Source organism: Seriola lalandi, unplaced genomic scaffold, assembly GCF_002814215.2.
Source record: "Seriola lalandi dorsalis isolate HSWRI2012SDOR001 ecotype SW California unplaced genomic scaffold, Sedor1 jcf7180002054289, whole genome shotgun sequence".
In the NCBI taxonomy this organism is placed as follows: domain Eukaryota; kingdom Metazoa; phylum Chordata; class Actinopteri; order Carangiformes; family Carangidae; genus Seriola; species Seriola lalandi.
The window spans coordinates 91,821-112,441 of record NW_019524842.1 but is presented as its reverse complement, the minus strand read 5'-3'; the positions used below and the strand labels follow the sequence as shown (position 1 = coordinate 112,441).

The following is a 20,621-nucleotide window of genomic DNA, read 5'->3' as shown; positions in this document are numbered from 1 at the left end:
ATCTCTCTTTCTCTATTTGTGTGTGCGAGAGACAGAGATAATTGGGGCATTTTAGTGCCTTATGGGAGTTCACATTCAACAATTAGAAAACTTACATATGGAGGCCATAAGTTGACTCCTTCATTCTTAGACATCATCTGTTAAAGTCAGATGACTTTTAGTTCAACAAAATAGGAAATAAACAGTCTTCAGCTTTTCCCCCCAAGAATTTGATACCAGTCAAAGTGGAGAAGGTTTTGAATCCCCATGTCTGAAAATCCAATTAGAAAAAAATAATCTAAATTTGGATCCTGGTTCAAATTTTCTAAGGGTGGTGGGGTGTGTTGGAGGGACTCATGACATAAGAAATATTAAAATCCTGGCTGCTGATTTTAGCTGAATGTAAAACTTTATTCATACCTTACTTGACATGTTGTGTGGCTTTAGTTTTTCTTCATGCTCTTTCATTTCTTCGTGGATGAACACAATATAAATGTCTGAATGAATGTCTGTCAAATGTCCATAACTGAAACATACAGAGTATAAAGTTTCCTAATGAGAGCATTGGAGTGGTCCTCACTGGATTTTCATTATTTCTTTTAAAGATATAGTGTCACTGTTATATGATTAAATGTAAAATAATCATATAAATGTATTGGTATAACTTTATCGTATGCATCTACAATTTCAATTTCAATCCACAAATCTGGTCTTAATGACTGGAAAAAGAGGAGTTATCCTTAAAAGAAATGTTTAATTACATTTTTATGTATGTAATGTATTAATAATTGGTATTTGCTGAGTGGTATTCTTTCTTAAAGTCATATTTCATATTTCACATCTTTATCTCTTCAGTTGACCTGCTGTGCACAAATGTTCTGTTAATGATCGTCACGGCCACTAGATGTCGCGCTAGACCACCAGCATCTCAGGCCTAAGGTGTTATGAAGCCCAGTGGAAGTGGCCACTAAACACACAACAAGAGGCACAACTAAATAACGTTACACTGTGAACATGAGAGCCAACAAAAACTATCCAGCCACAACCATTAGCCCGGGCTAGCTCCACAACAGTGCTGACAGTTCGCCAGCTAGCGATAGCAACATTGTCCAAACACATACATAATCTCGCTAATAGCAAGTTAGCTAACATTACCATGTCTTGTGTAGCCATCAGTAATAAAAACAGACATAGACCAGAGGTAGCTAATGAGTTACTTACACATGGAGGAGAAGAAAAGCCTGTTCAGAGCCAAGCTGGAGTCCTCTAGCAGCTCATAGGGTCTCTCCATCTCTGTAAAGCCAGACATCACGGAGCCCGTAAAAAGTTTTTTGAAAACTTTATGGATGTTTTGACGGTCCACCTGCCGGTCGTATCCATGTCCAATCCACTTGTGCTCTGGTCTCAACTCTTTCTTTATCAAATGCCTTTTTATCAGAAAAGGTTCATTGTTCAGTGGAGGGGATTCAGAAAGGTGCTTTCACCTGAACGCTGGTACTACAGTGTGTCATCTCACCTGTGGGCGGTCCTACAGTGTGTCTATAAATATGGGGAGGGCCTATGGTTTAACAGGGAGGAACTCACATGCACTAACATGTACACGTACACGCACTACCATGCATACACTGCAAAACACAGACTAGAGAAACTCAGATTTTGACACACACAGAGGGAGTATGACTTTGACTCTGCTCAGGACGTCATTACTTCACTATATCTTTACATAGAAAATAGTTGTTTGCTGCTATATAATTGCTTAAGATCTTGTTTATTAAATTAATTAATTGGAAGTACACAGATTTCCCTATAATTATTACCAAATTCAATCATCACTTTCAGGATGACCTCTGCAAAATCATTTTTTTAATTATGCACCATTCAAATGGAGTTACCAGTATTTTTACTCTTTCTTTCTTTTAGCTTTGCTGCTGTTTCTTCCTGATCAAAAGGACCAAAATGAGACTACTGTACATCTGTTGGAAGGCTCATGTTGTTGACAGGGTTGTTCTTTCATACCAACTTCATACATTACTGAAGAAAGACTACACACAGTCAAGTCAAAGTCAAATTTCTTTACAATAAATAGTGTTTATTACTGCAGTTATCAATCTAAATTCAAATGGAAAGCATTTCCAGTGTAAGCAAACTGCAGACACTGCCACAGCTTGGAGAGAATAGATTTTTAGGTAACTTTTATTTTCATTGCACTACACTATAGCAGAGCAGAAGGCCTGACATTCATTTAAATATCTTTATTTACAATAAAGCAAAATGTGAACTCCTCAAACGAGGAGAAATGTAAACAGGGTTTGTCATTCAGTAAGCTTCAGTAACAGTTTTTCCTTTCTCTCATCTAAAACAAGAAATCTGTAAAAGTTGAGTCTTGCTTGAAATCTACATTCAGGATCTAAAGAAATATGCTGCTGAGAGTCCAAAGTGGCAGAAACTATCTGGAGAAAAATAAGGTAGCAAAACCTGCTGCCAAATGTTCAAGAGGACCTCTGATGTGGTGCAGACTCACTGCTGCGTGCAGTTAATCCACTGTCCACTTGGAGGTGCTGGTCTGACGTGGCAGACGGAAGTATGAGGGTCCAGTATCATGCAGGAGACCCAGCACTCTTCTCTTTTCTTTACTGTGCAGTGAAAACCAAACACCAGCTGACAACCTGGAAATAAGACGAAATACATGGTAAATCCTGGAAAACATGCAGCATTATCATTTTAATGTTTTATTTATTTTTCTACTTCTAGAGTCTTAGTTTCTATGGTTGATCCAGTCATTCCTGTCAGTTATGGTAACATTTTTTTTCTTTCCTTTGATGCTTTTTGATATTGGCCATTATAAAAAAATCTTTTATTATTATTTTATCAAGAATTCAGTGACTTTAATTACATTTTTCAATTTACAAATCCTTGGTTTAATGTTTCCATCTAAAGTTATTGATGGATTAAGGCTAGAAAGACTAGAAGTGAATGAAAAACTTTTATCGATCCCAAATAACCTGCTCCAGTGAATTCTAATTAAGTCTTACCGTTAGCTTAGTTACTGCTGCTGCTCTTGTGGAGCTTTATATTCTTGCACATATACTGTTTATAGTGAAACAAATGGCAGATTTACCACTAGAAACTCTTAGTAATTTTTGAAACAGCTCCCTATTTTCAGACAGAGGTAGCCTTAAGCAGGCTTCTCATTTCTACTTGACGACTGGCGATTATGTCGGCTGAAGTGACAACTGTTGCTCGTAGATTTTATTCACTAAATAACAAATTAAGCTAACATCATCTCCATTTTGAAAACACTAAGACTGACTTTTAATTGCTTTCATGATGACTTGGTTTAAAAAAATGTTCCAGGGAAAAGGTTTGTATCCTCACCAGTAGATGAAACAGCATTATTCTTGTATTGCAGTGTATGGCTGGTATATAGTATATAGCACTAGTATATATACATATATATACATATGCTATGGAATAATGTAAAATGGGACTATTATTTCCTGTTTGGTTCCAAACTGAAGTAGCAGCTTATGATTATTTCATCTATTTATTTGACTCCTTATACTATTTATTTTGTGTTTTCGTTTTGGAAAGACCGTCCAAACTGTTTAAATGCCACGCATTGCTCTACATCTCAACATACACTACTTCAACAAGTAAAGAAATCCAAACCTTCACTGATCTGCCATGCCTAGTTACGGTTGCTAAACTATGACTGGAGAATCCCTGTTCAGGGGAGGGGTTTACTAACGTTAAATTCCTTTTGTTTAACATGATAAATAAAACCCCCCACAAGTCATGAACTGAGTACAAACTGTTTCTGAATGTCTGACCAGTTGGTGTGTTCAGGGCCATTCCTTGTGATGGGCCCTGTCCTTCTTCTTCTTCTCGTTTTTCTCTTTCTGCAGTCTCTCTAGCTCGGCCTCATACATCATTTCCTGGATCAGGTATTTCTCCCTGCGCATACGGTCCCGCAGGTCCTTGGGAAGGTCTGGGATCAGGTACGCGATCAGGGTCTTGATAGCAAAGACCATGTGCTGCAAAAACACAGAGCACGTTATCACGAATGTCAGAGCCATACCTACAAAAACAAACAAAATACTGTAAAATATGATTTATAAAAGACATATGAACACAGTTTGAGTGTCTCTCTATCTATTCTGAATTTTTTTTAAAAAGTATTTCAAAAGAAAAAGGCCTCTACATTGGTAAACCCTTCACTACAAAAACTGTAAGTATGTTGAATGAGACATGCTTTTATAGACTTGGGTTTTTTTGTAGTCCACTGGTCCATATGGACTGTACAGGTAAGCTGCAGCAAAGTGTTAGTAGGACTATAATAAAGAAACTGAGAGATAATGTCCAATTTCCTAATGTTATGCTTTAAAAGCTTAAATTTAACAGCTGCATATAATCCTGTCTGGAAGGGAGAAGTGTTGCAGGATGACACTGGTTATGTAACAGGACAGTGATGACACTGGTTTGGTTTCGTGGGCAGGTTATGAATTAAGCCTGGAGTAGGCCTCAGTAGAGTTACAAATTGGTAAATCTACATTAACTGATTGATTGTTCTTATAAAGTTCATATGACAGACAGAATTTAAGTGCAATATTCACTCCCCTTTTCTACTCCTAGCACTTTAGCTGCTAAATGCTAGTCCCCAATTTTATCCATCAGCTGTTTGGCGCTGGGTGCATGTCATGCACAGCAGGTTCATCAGAACTTCAACTTTGCTGAAATCATCTGTTGCGTCTGTTACTTAGGTTGATGAGAACAGTGAGAATGAACCAAAAGCGTAAAGTTGCGGGACATAAAACCAAAACAGTGACCTCAGACTCTAAAATGCTTGGTAGACCTGAAGGGAACTGCAGATTCAGGTAATTCTTCACTCTTTGTGAGTTTGACATTATGGACTGCACTTTTCATATTACACATGGCAATTTGATCCATTGTTGATACAAAAAAAGACCAGTGCAGCTTTAATCCAGTTTGAAACACATCTTATTTCATGTCTATGTCACCTAAAGGTCACAATTACCAAGTCAGTGAGTAAAAGACAGGACACAGGAAGCAGAAAATGAAACCTGTAAAACAACCTGTCAGTTAGTCCTGATGTACCTCTAAAAAAAAAACCCCACAGTAATTCAGAGCCTAGATGAATCTAAGGCCTTTTGAAACAGATGTCTAAAAAGCCAGGTTGAGATAATCTGGTTAAAGGGGTACACACAAGGCTTTAAAGTCACCTTGGTTAAGGTCCCATATTGTATAAAGGTAGATGTCCATCTGTTGTTTCATTATAAAGCAGGTCTATTTCTATATTAATACTGTGAAAGCATCAAAGTGCTCAGTCCAGAGAGAAATGCACACAGTCTGTATTCAGAAACTGAGCCTTAAAACCAGCCGTCAGGACTTCTGTAACTTCTGGATTTGGTTTCTCTTATTATTTACCGGAAATCTGCTATACTTTTATTCAACCCCTCATAAAACAGTCAGCCAATCAGAGGAGAGGCTCAGATCCTCCTCTCTTCTGATTGGTTCACTGACCTGTTGTTACTAGAGCTTCACAGAGAAGCCTGAGAGAGGATATGTAAAACTACATTGAGATGTTTTTTAGTTCTTAAAACCACAAATATATCTTCTTATGGATCAACACTTCAAATAAAACACAGGAAGAGTGTACAATATGGACCTTTCAGACATCATCGTCAAACCTCTGAACTGCCTATGTCTTTATTAGCTGAGAGCAAATTAGAACAAAATGTTGAAGATGATGTAAATGGACACTCATGGTTGGAGACAGAAAGATAAAAGCCATCAACAAAACGATATCAAGGAATGCAATTCCAAACCCAGCCTGCTGTCTGCAGTCATTTATCAAAGCCTAAAAACACTGACCTCAAAAACAATAATAAATGCCAGTCGGGCTGCCAGGACATGCCAGAACTGTAGAGTGTATGCGTAGGGCTCAACCGAATCTGGAGGCTCCCTGTAGTCACGATACCTGGTGGGTCACAGCACTTAGGTCAGAGTTCATATCTACTCATCAATTAAACAACAGGAAAATCAACAAATCTGAACAATTCACTGACGCTCAGCTCAGGATGCTGAAAACATCTCTATATACAAGAAATCTGTTCATTGCTTCAGGTCGTTTCACCATGTAAAATCTTATTACAAGCCTCTGGGTTGTAGCTACAGTATACTCCTGTTTGAACTCATTATTCTGTGGTTCATATTTTATGTGGAGCTCAGTGAGAGCCTGTGTGTTGCTTAATAGGGATCATTAATTAAGTGATGGATGAACACACACAAAATAGGTCATGCGGTCCATCCTGGGGTTGCACAAATGCTTGCAGCCAAATCCAGTTAAAATGAACAAGTTTCTGTTTCCATCAGGTTTGTGCGACAAACACTTGTAGGAACTGTAATGGAGGCTTCGCAGTTAAAAAAATAGCAATTCATAGCATATTTATAAGATCTTGTGCTTAATGAAAACGCGCTACCTGCAGTACTTCACGGCTTCTCCAAAAAGCTTGGAGCCATTAGTCTTGGGGTGCGATCTCCTCTCAAAGTCAGACACCCGGAACACTGAGAGACTGGCGTTGACATAACCCATCATACACCTAAGGATCACACGAGAAATCATTTTTATCCAGCACTAAAAACAAACGAAACACAATGAAGTGTTTGACTTGTTGGACTGTCACTCACCCTTCCCCTGCTCGGCCCTGACCAGCGCACGGTCCGTACTTGTAGGCATAAACAAGGCGAGGGATGAAGTCTGAGGTAACAGCGATGACGAAGGCGTTGGTGATGACGGACAAGATGCCAATGCCTTCCAGAATGCCGTACCAGATCCCTGCCACAAACACACAGGTATTCAATTATAAGCCAAATTCATAGAAAAATGGAAAAAAAAGAAAACCATAAAGACAAATGTGCCATATTTTAATTTACCTATGTCTTTGGCTTGTGATGGCAGAGGTCGCCGCCACTGTGTGACAAACTTGTAGGCGTCTAAACGGATCTCAATGATGTTGTTGAGCAGCGCTAAGAGAGGGGCCAGAGGGAAAGCTGCCACGAAGATGGTGGTGAAGCCGAACTGTAAGACTGAAACACAATGCAAGCACCGAAAGCCTTTAGATCCCAGGTGTGTTCATCACGAGTAGCATGTTAGACAAGAGTTACATTTTCACACTTGTAGCAACATTAGCATTCATTTTGAATGCTTTTGCCCATCTCGCAAACGTTCACTCTTCTTTGAACTTTTCTTCCACCACTGCTCCGATGGATATCTTGCAAACTCTTGTCCAGATTCAGACTTTGTGAGGGAGGTTCTATGCAGAGATGCTAACAAGTCAATTATTTCAAGTCCAAGTCAAGCCTCCAATCTCTAATGGTTGTAATGAGCGTTCTATCACCTGCTGCTGCCTTCCAGTCCGCTTAAAACACTACATTGCCATTGAATTGCATCACCATCACTTCTTTATCTATAAAGGACATTCTTAATGTTAATGCGCCAAAAAATGATGAAATAAGGATTGTTCATGAGGCCAAAGGCTTGAAACAGAGTCGAGTCTCAAATCACTGTGTACAACTTAAAGGTCTGTGACTGTTGTTTGGTGCTGGGAGGGTAGTGTATGGTGCGTTTATCAGAGCTTGTCCAAAAATGTAGATGATGAGAAATTATAACAGCAAAATCCAGTTAAGTTCTCGAAAACCAAAACAATGAGCTGATAGACACTAAAACGCTCTGTAGACCTGAAGGGATCTGCAGATGATTATTCTCTGTTGGTTCTTCACAACAAGTGCCCCCTTTCATATTTTACTGTAATTTCTTCCCCTGTTCACTTAAAGATATTGAATGAGATGAATTATTACAAATATTATAAACAAATATATGTTGAAATATTAATAGACTGCTGACAGCAGGTCGAAAAGCTCTGCTCAAATTCAATCCACTGCAAATCAGGTTCACAATTACATAACAGAGACTACAGCTGCTGGGTCACCAAATGAAAAAAATGTAAAACTGTTCAAAAATTGCATTTGAGAAGATTAAATTGTGGCGTGCGTTTGGGATAACCTTAAAAATATAAATCTGATAGTAAAGGTTGTGGCAAGGCTTTGTCAGTAGTAAACATGTAAAAGAAACTGTATGTACTGGCTTGCGGTGCAACATACTCATCTCCAAGTATTCATCAAAGAGTCCGTAGGCATTCATTGGCTGCAGGTTGTAATCCCTCTCCCACTGTGGGAAGCTGGCCTTGGCCTTCTCTCCATGCTCCCTCCTCAGCCTCCGCCGCGTCCACCAGTTCTGGATCAGCCTAGAACAACAAACACGTAGCAAACATACAGCAGAAGATGGCAGAAACCATTGAGTCCATATGGAAACAAATGGATCTAAGTTATTCTGTTATTATTCTGCAATCAAGAATACAGTAGATTTACCGTGTCTTTAAATTACTTAAATTACTAACATTTTTTACTTGATAATTATTTGCAGTCTGGTCAGAAACATCATGATATGTCTGACATATGAAGGTTAAAAGAAAAAACCAAGGAACTCACGGGTAGCCAAGCTCCATAAAGTTGTTCCAGGTCTGTTTTAGCACCATGATGATCCCCATCTGCATGCAGAGGTCAATGAGACAGCCACTGGGGTGGCACTGCAGCATCAAGGATACAGAGAGAGAGAGAGGGGTCAAATCTAACTGGAGTCCTTGCAGTGGTGTTTGTAAGACGTAAGCAAAGATGGAGGCACTCTACACTGCTGTAGAAAGTCTCTCCATCCTTCTGTCAGGCACACTGTGTCTATGGGGCACAATCATCATCAGTGAGGTAATGCATTGTTTGTCATTATGTATCTTTTCATATTCCATAGGATGTATTTATTCAAATAAAGTTTTTATTTATTTATATTTTTCCACAGGCTTTTTTTTGCCTTTACTCTGTGACAAACAACAGCAACTGGAAATTAGACAAAATGCTTACTGCAGCACAGCAATAAAAGCCCTGTTAAGAAGTAAAGGGTTTCTGTCCATTGAAATGCTAGAGTGATTTTAATTTGAAACAATTACAGGAATTGTTGAGTTTGTAAGAACGTGTAATCCAGTAACTTTAACAGGGCAAACAGCAGTAACTCAAAATGAGGCTTTGTACTAAAATACTGCTATGACCAATTCTACACATCAAACAGAGAGTTCGAAATAAAGACCTGCCTCCAATAGAGACAGAGGCTGTGCACTGTGTGAGAGACAATATAAGAAAGATATTCTTTCACCTCTAACTTTCTCTCTGAGTGAATATTTTATAAGTAAATAAAACCGAAATCACAGCTCAGTTTTTATCTTTTATTTAAGTGTTTGGTGATTTTGTCGACCTAGTCTTGTGTGGCTGTAACTTCCTTCAAAATTAATAGATAATCTTAAACATGGGCACTTTTGCAAGCCAGCTAAATTATAATAAATACACAGCCCAAACCTATATTTGTATTTAATGGTTTTTGTAAGTGAGAACATCTTTCAGACACACTGTATCCCTGAAGCTTTGCAAGTGCTCATTGAAGGCAATAAACCCTTCAAGCTAAATATCATGATTCTACATGGCTACAAAAGGCTGACTGAGGCTACACTTGTACCGTACATGTCTCATTACAGAGAATTTTTCCATTTCCATTCCTACAGCCAGGGGAACAAGTGGGAGCACATTAGCTCAGCACCTAAAAGTGCCAGCTCAGGCCCTTTGTCCCCTTAGACCACTTCAGTGTGTGTTATTTCCCCCGCATGTTTCCATAAGTACTGCTGGTAGCAAACGCTTACTGCTGATGGGGGTTAAATGTCTGGTGGTTGGGCGTGCTGTAATAGCTTAATGTCCAATTTAGAAATACTTGGATCCATAATGCTTTGTTTTTATTGTCCCACGGGAATGCAAAGTAATGACTCACTTCTTCCAGTTTCCAGCGATTGATGAGGCGTAGATAAGCACCAGGCCGGCCTGTGAATCTGTCAACCAAGGAAAAAAATTACACCATGTGAGGTGACAGGTGGACTACAAATCCACTTTTTTTTTTTTAAATTTACAAGATTTCTCTGTTTAAAGGTGTAAATGTATCAGAATGGACATGTTGCTCAAATCTATAAAACATCTATTCTAGATTTTAAAATCTTTATATTGAGGGATTAGAATCTTGTGTTGGGTTTTCAGGATGACGGGTTTACCTACTTTGTGTCCCTGAGGGAGTTCCTGTGATGAGAGAGTAAATATTTCATGTGGTGTGCCCAAAGGGTCTGTCTGTTTGTCTATTTAAAAACATGGTTTGTCTCCATTCCTACTCAGATGATACACACCTACGTTTCTGTTCCATCCAAAGAACTCAGTGCTGTGTTAGTGAATTTGAGTATGACAGGATCAACCATCAAAATAAAATGATATTATCATCATGTACTCTACATGTACTTCACTCCTGCAGTAAAGTCTCCCCACTGTTGAGGTAAGCTGTAAAACATATTTTAATGTGCTCCACGCTGTATTAAAATCACTTCATGGCTTTGATCAGGATCCTCACAGTTAATTTCCGAAACCAAACACTGTCTTACAAGACTTTTTACTGAGCACATTGTATTGCACTTACATGAAATAGCCTATATAATTGTTATCATTGCTATTATTATAATCTATACATTTACAGTGTAATCATTTCCCTTCTGCAGCAGCACCTGTTTTTGTTTGGGTTTCTGCATGACCTCCTCACCTTCCCAGAAAGAAGGCGATGTAGAAAGTTGAACTGTTGAGGTTGACAAACTGAAAGAGGAACATCTTGAGAGTAAAGCTGTTCTCCCACTCTGACTCCGTCCTTGGCTGCTCTGTGGACGTACACAGAGAGAAACAAGGAACAGTGACATAAACAGATAAAATGAAATTCGTAGATGTGGAGATACAGATGTTAGTGCACAGTTGAATCATCCAGACATGCATGCAGTTCTTACACACTTTGAGTAAAGTGACCCACTACCAAATGAGATTCGTTTAGACGACAACAGCATGGATAAAAGAAAGAGCTGGATCAAAGTCATGTGACCACAATACTGTTTGCTCAGTACTGTGCCAACAACATTGTGCAATAGTAATTAAGTCTGCATTGAAAACACCATTTCAGCTTCAAGAACATTAAATCCACTGGTGCATTCAACTTACCTAAATTAGTGAGAAGAAGAGCAACTTTTTCATAGAGCTGGGAAAAAAATACAAGGCTGGAAGTTAAACTGATTATAAATGTATCGTTGCTTAACAACAGTTGAGTCATTGTATAATGGTAGCGAGGTGTTATGACTGTCATCGCCTGGGATTCAATAATCTCACGTCCTCCCTGCACCGCTGTGGTTGGTGGAGAGCAGAAACTCACCACGTTGAGGAGCATGATGACGCAAAAGTTGATGCACACCGCCGTGCCAGTGGTCGCCACCTGAGAGTTGTTCCTGATGAGAGCCCAGCCGAAGGCGGCAAAGGTGCTGACGGTGATCACACGGTAAATGACGATGCCGAACACAGCGGCGATCACAACCAGTATCTGTGACATGCAAAATCATAACTACTATAAATAGCAATAAATATCAAATTGAATCATTGAGTTTAGACTATAAAATTACATACAGATGGAAGAATAAAAAATACTGCAGGTAGTTAACCAGAGCATAAAAATTGCTAACACATTAAAATCTCAATGGGACTTGACCAAGATGGCAGCATAAACATTGTTACAACAATAAACACAAACAATTCTAACTGACAACCATCACACGCTACAAATGAGTGACCACAATAACAAGTTCATATGCAATACAAGGTCAAGGAGAAAGATCCAGTTATCATGCATAAACATGTAAAGTTTTCTAAATCAATTTCACTAAAAATTTAGAAGCAATAACCTTGATACCTTAAAATTGACTTAAATTCCCTCATAGTAATCAGCTCTGACAAGTTCAGGTCATTCTGTACAGGTCGCTCTGTTCTAACTCCCGGGACCAACATTTGTCGAATATTGTGAGAGCTTAGGCAATATTGATTTTGGTTTTTACACATATACCGTGGGGTCCAAAAGCAATGCAAAAATCTGCAAACATAAAGAGATGGCCTCTAAGCAGTAGCATACAGAGTACAGTGGTGTACCAGATTTTCACAGCCAGTAATAAAACGTAAAGCACAATGGTATACAGTATCTAATGTCTTTAGGCACTCCAGGCTTGTTTAGGTCAGGTTCAATCAGAAAGAGCAGATCACTTTAATCCAATAAAGGTTAAAAAAAAGTTGCCGAAATCAAAAATATTTCCTGATGTAAGATTTATTCCTTAAAAAAGAAATTTAAGTTTCATCTTGAAATAAGGTTTTCAATGTGTAAATTGAATGACAAGTAAATGACAAGTGTTGAAGGTGATTAGCAATGGATAACTGTATTATCTGCAAAAAAATTTAAACGCAGCATTTGATAAATTATCACAAGATTATTTAAATATATGGAGAACAACAGCGGTCCTAGTATAGAACCCTGGGGCACGCAGCAATGGGTTTGTTTATACAATTCAAACTGGCTCTTATCTATATAAAGGAAATGTGTTGACTTTCCATTAAATTAAGTAAGCCTGTAAGACAGGGCAAATACAAATGTGAGAATGGCGCACCTACTAGACACTGACATTTATTTACCCGTGACACTCACCATGAAGAAGATCCCGGATGCTGAGACGACGAGGCGACTGTATTTGTCGGTGAAGGCTTGGTAAGGCTCAGGCTTTCCAGATATGGGGTTCGTCCTCTCCTTCTTAGAGTATTTGGCCTCAAACTGGGGGCGTATTTCATCCTGAAAAACAACAGAAAAGAAACATGTGAGCCTTGGCATAAGTTTTGAATATTTAAATCATATGTAGGTACCAAGTACACAGCTTTTTATATGGGCATGGACTTTGTTAATTTTCCACGTTAATAAATATAATATTAATAATAATAATAATAATATTATTAACAATAACAATAATAATACTAATAATAATATTATATATACACTGTATATATACATATACATATATATACACTATACACACACATACATATACATATATATAAAATCCATACGTACAAGTCCATACATTTATAAGCATTCTCTGTGCTGAATATTGTGCTTAGAATATAGTTAAATCCACTTCATTATGTTATATAACATAAAGGCTTGGTTGGGTTGCAGTGCTTTTTTAAAATATAGATAGTGTACTTATGCAAGAACGTACATCATCTCATCTGAATGGTGATGTTTTTGGGTGCATTCAGATTAGAATTTTCATGGTGAGCTCATTAACCTATTGTGAATGATACTGCTATTTGCTAATTAAGCTACAGATGAATAATACAGTAAGCCTTATATCTAGAAGCTTTTAATAGGACAAACAAAATTTGGAATCAGAGAGTTAATCATCTCTGTCTTGTCGTCTGTTCCATACAAAGCAGACTGAGACTGAGTCACTTTTACACCCACAAACAGCAGCCTGTCAAAGAACACATTTGCCGGCTCGACTATGACTGACAGACAAGGGCTGGAGGCAAGAACATTATAAACTCACTAAAATTTCTGACACAACCAAACCACTGTGTGGGGGTTTGAGATGGTAAGAGATTTCATTGTACAAGTGTTGAATTTGCACATATTCAGTGAGTCATAAATTGATTAGACACAGAATGTCTGGGTGCAGGCTCTCAGGACAACAATCCCACCTTTTTAAATATACTGACAGACTGAAAAAAGACATGAATAGGCAATGATTTCTAAAGGGCAGAGCTGCTGTGAAGGCAGAAATACCTTCACTGCTGAAAATCTCTGGGAAAAGTCAAAGATGCAAAGAGCAACAAGTTAGCTAAATCAAACTGCAGAGAACTCTGTATGGAGATATTTAAATGGAAGCAACTTTGTCTTTCCCCCTCTCAGGACATTCATGTGTAGCTAATGATGCCAGAATACCAAATCTGAAATGGGAGTAACTACTTTACCTCCTCTTCCTCCCAGTCAATGAGGTCCCAGTCGTATGCGAGGACGGCTCGGCGTCTTTTCCAGAACTCCAGGAAGACCGTTGCTGAAACACATCGATAAAACCTTATCAGGAGTTTGTATGTGACAAATTATATAATATATGTAAACAACATATATTAAGGAGATTTATTTTTGTATCAGATGTTTATGAAACTTTGATGCCAATAAAACACCTTTGAATCTTGAATTTGAGTTTTCATGGGGATTGTGCCTATTTATACATCCAGCAGACACGAAGCAGCATTGACCTTCATTTGAGGTCATGTTTGTGGCTATGAATGTAATTTAAGTCCAATATTCACTTTATTCACTCGCAGTATTCATTTGCTCTGAGCTTATTTGTTGAAAATAGTGGCTGGCTGTTGCTGGAGATAGGGTCGATGACAGTTGTGAGAGTGAACTAAAACAATAAAGTTCTGGGCCATTAAACCAAAACAATGAGATGAAAGACGAGTGATGTGCAAAGCAGTTCTTTTCAGTGTCCTGAATCAGCTATTAAAAAAAGATTTGTTCAAAAGACTCATTCACCAAATCGGCTCTGACTGTGTAGACCTGCTCACTGAACTGAAACACTGAGGCTCTCTTCTGATTGGCTGACTGGATCATTAAGACACATGTACATGTTAACACTCTTCTTCTCATTTCTTTCCAGCACTAAAACACATGTATCACTGTCTGGATGGAAGTGCAGGATGCAGTTACGAGGTGTTTTGAGTTTCACTTAATACTGTCATCCTGTTGGGGATAACGGCAACAATGGTTAAGTTAATATTTTACTTTGAAAGGTCACCACACAGAGCCTTGATGGAAAAATCAGCCAGTATCAGTGTTGGACATCAATCGGTTTACACCCTAATTATCCCCTAAGACAGGAACCAATATCCCCCATGTGACCCGAAAGGTGAGGTCATGACCAAGTCCCTCAAATCTGTCCTCGCTGCGTGTTATTCTGACTGATTAGAGAAAACTAAAGATATCAGCTGGTTTAATGCCAAGATTGTCACAGGGGCAAAGTAACAAAGTGTTTTCTGCTCCATGTGTTCACAGAGCATAATGAAATTTACTCTCATTACTACATACAGAGATCACTCCCAGGGACAGTCAGGCAAGTAAGTATTCCTGAGCAAAGTCCTACGGATAGTTGACTTATTGCATGTTTACCTGCCTCTACTATTTCTGCAGGGACTTTGCTCCGATCAGAGGCTTCTATCATCAGTGTTGTCGAACACATGCTTGTAGTTTATTTTCTCTAACTTGCCCACATTCCCTGTTTTGAATGTGAAGCCTTAGCCCATGTGGAGCCAGCAGGGGAGTACGCTTCTGAGGAACCTTAATGAAAGGATTTGAGCCGATTCTCTGCTGCAGTTGAACCGAAAACACTTGGACAGCAGCAGCAGCAACAGAAACTTCCAACGCTGAGCAGCAGTGACTGTAAGGTCAGTACATTAGTGAGTTTTTTTAAAATTTTTTAACTGGATAAAATTGTTAAACTGGAATGTTTTTAAGTATTTGCAGACATCAGAGTGAGGTCTGGTGTCTGTGCAGCTGTGAAAACAACTTCAGTCCTCCACATTGCTCTTCATACTGTTTCACATTTGTCATGAGTACTTGTTCACACTTGGCATGTTTTTATTTATGTGCTGATTTCTACATGGAAAAAGTGTGTGTGTGTGTGTGTGTGTGTGTGTGTGTGTGTGTGTGTGTGTGTGTGTGTGTGTGTGTGTAATTATACATATTGTTTTATCAATCAGACTATAAATCTTAACTAATGCATAATACTAATGTACATGAAAGAGATTTGCTCGGAGAGCTTGAATAAGTCGAATCAGATGAAATACAAGGGGAGAGAAACCTACCAGGCAGGTAGATTTTATATACACACTATATGGACAATATGAAATGTTAATTTTCATTTGCTAATTGTGAGGCTACATGCCAATGATGAAGGCTGTCATCCTTCATCATTGGCTTGTTTTTAGTGGTAGATCGTGAATTGTTTAGTTAAGTTAATCAGATAACAAACCACCAGCTAGTTTAATCTGTGTAGCTTTATTTGTGTTTATAAGGTTATGATCTGGAGTGATGTACTGTATGTCTGACTCACCCTGTGCTTACCTGAACAGGTGTTAGGTTTTAGACAGGTGAGGCTTATAAGGAAAGTCTTTCTCTGTTCAGGAGTTGGAGAGTGGATGGCAGTTTTCTTCCTACACTTTAAGTTGTTTGCTTTATAGTGCCACATTCACAGTCAACATCTGTGTGGACATTTATATGGTGGCAGTTCACTCCACTCATATAAAACACATCTGATTCTTTTCATATTGCTGTAGATAACTTTAATGTTTTTGCCATGTAAGTAAATACAAGCTACCACCTCTGCCTGGCTGCACAGAAACCCTCCTGAAGTGCTGAGGCGTGTGACTGATGGGATTCTTCCAGACCCAGAACTTGACTCTGGGCTTCTCCCAGCCGGAGGTCGCCCACTGGGAGGCAACATCACAGCAATCATCGGCTGGTACAGTAACTTTTCCAATGAATGTCACACTCAGAAAGATGATGAAAGGTACATTCAAAATTATGCGGGATCTAGTTTGTCAAAGTTTTTGGTAACCTAGGCAACCTTTACAATTAATGCCTTCACATGTAAAACAAATAAATAAATGCTTTGCTTTATATTCAGTTCCACTATATCTGCAAATCACCATCAAATATTAATAAGAGGGAAGCAGATAGTGTTACCACTGCGATGAGGACGATGTCTGAATATGTCTGAGCGTCTGAATTATTTACACACACTAATGCAACAGGGCGTGAATGGCTTTCATTAGCAGGTGTACTGTAGTGCGAGAGCCATGTCGTCGAGATTTATGTATTTTAAATATTAAGCATTTAATCCCACAAACAGTTTTAAAGGAGTCTGATTACACTGGGTTTCAACTTCTTGTGTAGCTTAAAAATCACAAAGTACTTTCATAGAACTGAACACCATATTTAATCTAGTACTCTTCCTCTCCTCCTCTTTACCCTCAACAGTTAACAACACCATCATCGTGCTGGGCGTGTTGACCTTTGCCCTCCAGCTGTGTTTAGTTCTGTTCTTCATGCTGAGATGTTGGAGGTTCGACAGCAGAGTAAGAGAGGCTGTCAAACACCCGGACACTGTTAACAAACTCATTGGTGAGCATTCAGTCTGCTGTTGCAGCTGTTTTCAACAAATCAGCAAAATTTGAATGTTGACCATTCAAAAAAAAAAAAAAATGCAAATAATGAAACTTTACAGGTGGTGTAAGTTGTTTTTGAGATATTGATCACAGATTTTTGGAACAAGTATTATTATGTTGTTATTAATATAGTTTTATTAATATCTAATTCATATTCACTTAATATGGAATCAGTGAGAACTAGTACATCAATTTTTATGCTTAAAACTCTCTGTAACGGTTTCTTGTAGCTGCCAGGCAGGAATCTAATATATGCAAATACAAATCACATATTTTAGGCCTCCAGCTCTGATTTTGTAGCGAACACTGTATCCATATTATTCAGATTACATATGATTAGATGGCATGAGGTCTATTTAATGTGGGGTATTAACTGAGAGCAGCAGCGTGAACTGTGAAGGTCACAGGATGAAAGCTCTCTCATCTGCCACAGTATGAAAACTGCCTTGTCAGTCACTCTGTTAAATTGAACTGTGCCAGAGAACACGTTGGTCAAGTGGTTGGTATAAAAATAGAATGAATATGATAATTTTTAGCTGTATATTCTTCTCTCCAGCACATTGAATGAAGATTAATTTTTCTTTCATTGTTTTTTTCTCCAGCTCACTCAACCTTCCACCCAGACATTTATAAACAAACCAGTTATCAGCTGTTTGATGATGCTGCCGCTGCTTCATCACCTGCAGCGTTTGCACCAGAATATGAAGAAGAATATGAACCCTGCACAAACTCTCTGTTTGCACCTAACATACCCTGGGACCTTGTTCAGCAGTAAATAAAAATGTGAAAAAGTGTAATCTACATGGAACATGTACTATCAGTTTTTAGAGTTCCTCTCCAGACATGTTTCATACTCTGTAAAAAATCTCTGCTATGATTAATATTCTTTTAACATGGTTTTCACAAATAATCATCAGAGAGACTCAGCCACATGTCTGAGCCTCAGTCAGACCCAGACTCAGATGAGGAGTCTGTTGAGACCAGAACCAGAGACTAGCAGACGGATCAGAACGGTTAGCATAGTCAGCATATTTTATTTGTTTATGTTGTTTGTTAGCTTGTAACTGCCAGTGACAGTGTTAGTGGTTATGCTAATGTTAACTCTCTCTCTACTGACAAGGTTTCAGGTTTATTTAGCCCCGCCCCCTGTCCCCACAAGTTCACAGGATTGGTTCCTGAGGATTGTGACATATGAAACCCTGGCTCTCTGAATCTGTTTTATGAGACTGTCATTGGTTCACTGCAGGTCAAGGTGGAAACACTCAGTCATGGTGTTGACTGAATATTTCACTCATCATCATGTCTGTATTATATAAATATTATTATTATATGATATTATATATTATATAATATTATATAAAAACATCATATGGATGTTAACAAGGTTAAACAATTTGCTTTTATCAAAGGGGATTGTTAAATGTGGTGATAATAGTTTGGTTTTTAGCTGATGCTTTTTCACCATTTTAATAATAAAAACATTTTCAACGCTGTTCAGGAAGCTGCTACTGTGTCAAGTTAAAGCTGCACATCTGTATTTTTATATAAATGTACCAAATGACTATATGTAATTTAAATGATGTCACTCGTAGTGATGAACCCACATACACCCATATTTCTAACAGCAACTGTTTTTAGATAAAAAGCTCCAGTAAAGCGGTTGTATGTTACCTGCCCGTCATCGAACAGCAGACAAAGTCAACAACTAACTGTTTAACTCACCCCAAACAGCCATGAATACAGCGAAGAAAACCGTTGCCCCATTGTCGAAAAGATGTGTGACCTGAAATTAAGAAATAAACGTGATGCTACAAAAATAGATAGAAGCACAATTTCAGTCAGTTCACAGTTAATATTTATCTCTGTAATAAGAAATGCAACTTTGAACACAGAGTTGTTGTCAATACACTGTTAATGGACTTAATCATTTCAAATAAAAGTCACATTTTGATAAACATAGTTGGCTAGTAACACATTTTCATGAGCACGACAACTGCTGGGAACACTGTGTCCTCTCGCTGTGGTGACGGTACCTTGGCGTAGATACAGCTGTCAGACAGTCTCAGGTAGGGGCAGTACTGGTCACAGATGGGGCACATGATGATGTCAGTGGCCTGGCAGATTTCTTTACTGGAGAAAAACAAACAACATTAAGCTCGTCAAACTCTGGTAAAGCTGGTGTTTCAGTGTCTTTGTGCAACACAGTGAAATCACAAAATAATGCAACATTGAGCTGTGTTGATCTTCTAGGAAAAAAGAAATTGCCCACACTTTCTTATTCTACAGCACTATTGTGTTTCAGACACTGTTTTATAAGTGATGACAGAGGACATTAGTATTCACCTTTTAAGCATTTACATGTATTTTAACCAGAGCATCCGCAATAAGTTTAAAGTTTAAAGCTCCATATTTTACACTTTTCCTGGGTTTTACTTGAAGTGTTGATCCATAAGAAGATATATTTGTGGTTTTAAGAAACAAAAACCATCTCAGTGTAGTTTTATGTCTCCTCTCTCAGTCACAGAAGTCCTGACGACTGGTTTTAAGGCTCAGTTTCTGAACACAGGCTGTGTGCATTTCTCTGTGGACTGAGGCTTTGAAACTTTCACAGTATTAATATAGAACTTAGACCTGATCTATAATCAAACAACACATGGACATCTACCTTTATACAATATGACATATTTAATTTCCTACATCCAATACCATAAGTTACAAGGGACAATTTCACACACCACTGCCTTATCTGTAATGCCAAATTAGTTTTGCAATGAGAAAAATTGCTTTACTTCTTCATTTAATTTTGCTGTTGTTTTTCAGTATGTGCAGATCAGATACTCAATCTATTAAGCACATAAGGCTTGTTCTTCCACAGAAAGTTGAAGGTTTTTTATAATGCTTTAACTCCCATCTCTAGAGACACATATATTTTTTATAAGAAAAGAGAGGAGGTGTGTTTACCTGACCTGGCAGTGGTCCAAAGTGAAGAGACCGTACAGAAATACCAGGAGGCCGACTAAAGCAGCAGGAAACAGCATCCCTGTGTACCAGCCGAGCCAGGCGAAGTAGAGGCCGATCTTCTCCCCAAAATACCTCCTGAAAGAGCAGCAGCGCACAAGAGAAACAAGGAATTATTTAGTTTGAGTGTCCTTGGAAATTATTACAACACATCCATACAAAAATATACTGTTTCTGGTGAAACTGCAGAGTTACATCCTGATGTGAATCCTGATCCTGATTAAGAAAAAAAATCTACATGAAGGTAATCTAATATTTCTTCTACTACTCTCTGTTGTGATGGCTTTGATTTTTTTTAAATGTGAAATTTAAAACCCCTTTAAATGTGTGAATAT

General features: G+C 38.3%; 2 protein-coding genes across 4 annotated transcripts in view; one reads left to right on the top strand and one right to left on the bottom strand.

Annotated features, from left to right (window-relative positions):
- Positions 1-2,042: 2,042 nt before the first annotated feature.
- The window catches only part of LOC111654772 (anoctamin-4), a 46,625-nt gene continuing 28,046 nt past the window's right edge, over positions 2,043-20,621 (bottom strand). For 2 of the 3 annotated variants that reach the window (XM_023405906.2, XM_087173886.1), the window contains 17 exons: positions 20,230-20,364; positions 19,302-19,398; positions 18,991-19,051; positions 14,011-14,093; positions 12,692-12,832; positions 11,381-11,545; positions 11,173-11,209; positions 10,730-10,841; positions 9,923-9,980; positions 8,548-8,645; positions 8,161-8,303; positions 6,934-7,086; positions 6,688-6,835; positions 6,480-6,599; positions 5,872-5,977; positions 3,810-4,013; positions 2,043-2,645 (listed from right to left, as the gene is read on the bottom strand). In XM_023405906.2, the coding sequence (XP_023261674.1) occupies positions 3,822-4,013; positions 5,872-5,977; positions 6,480-6,599; positions 6,688-6,835; positions 6,934-7,086; positions 8,161-8,303; positions 8,548-8,645; positions 9,923-9,980; positions 10,730-10,841; positions 11,173-11,209; positions 11,381-11,545; positions 12,692-12,832; positions 14,011-14,093; positions 18,991-19,051; positions 19,302-19,398; positions 20,230-20,364 (1,849 nt within the window). In that variant the 3' untranslated portion in view covers positions 2,043-2,645; positions 3,810-3,821. Of the gene's footprint in view, positions 2,646-3,809; positions 4,014-5,871; positions 5,978-6,479; positions 6,600-6,687; positions 6,836-6,933; positions 7,087-8,160; positions 8,304-8,547; positions 8,646-9,922; positions 9,981-10,200; positions 10,222-10,729; positions 10,842-11,172; positions 11,210-11,380; positions 11,546-12,691; positions 12,833-14,010; positions 14,094-18,990; positions 19,052-19,301; positions 19,399-20,229; positions 20,365-20,621 lie in introns of all 3 variants that reach the window. The other variant, XM_087173885.1, reaches the window with a different exon arrangement.
- LOC147819144 (uncharacterized) lies at positions 15,207-18,761 on the top strand. The gene is made up of 4 exons (XM_087173887.1): positions 15,207-15,486; positions 16,440-16,562; positions 17,081-17,224; positions 17,871-18,761. Exons 2-4 carry the CDS (start codon positions 16,472-16,474, stop codon positions 18,041-18,043), a joined length of 408 nt encoding a protein of 135 aa, XP_087030013.1. The 5' UTR covers positions 15,207-15,486; positions 16,440-16,471; the 3' UTR covers positions 18,044-18,761.

What these genes read in the sequence shown, in the direction of transcription:
- LOC147819144 (XM_087173887.1), top strand. Translation starts at nt 16,472, where the DNA reads ATGGGATTCTTCCAGACCCAGAACTTGACTCTGGGCTTCTCCCAGCCG. An exon ending in ATCACAGCAATCATCGGCTG is followed by an intron (nt 16,563 to 17,080) that starts GTACAGTAACTT and finishes TACCCTCAACAG; the next exon opens with TTAACAACACCATCATCGTG. An exon ending in CACTGTTAACAAACTCATTG is followed by an intron (nt 17,225 to 17,870) that starts GTGAGCATTCAG and finishes TTTTTTCTCCAG; the next exon opens with CTCACTCAACCTTCCACCCA.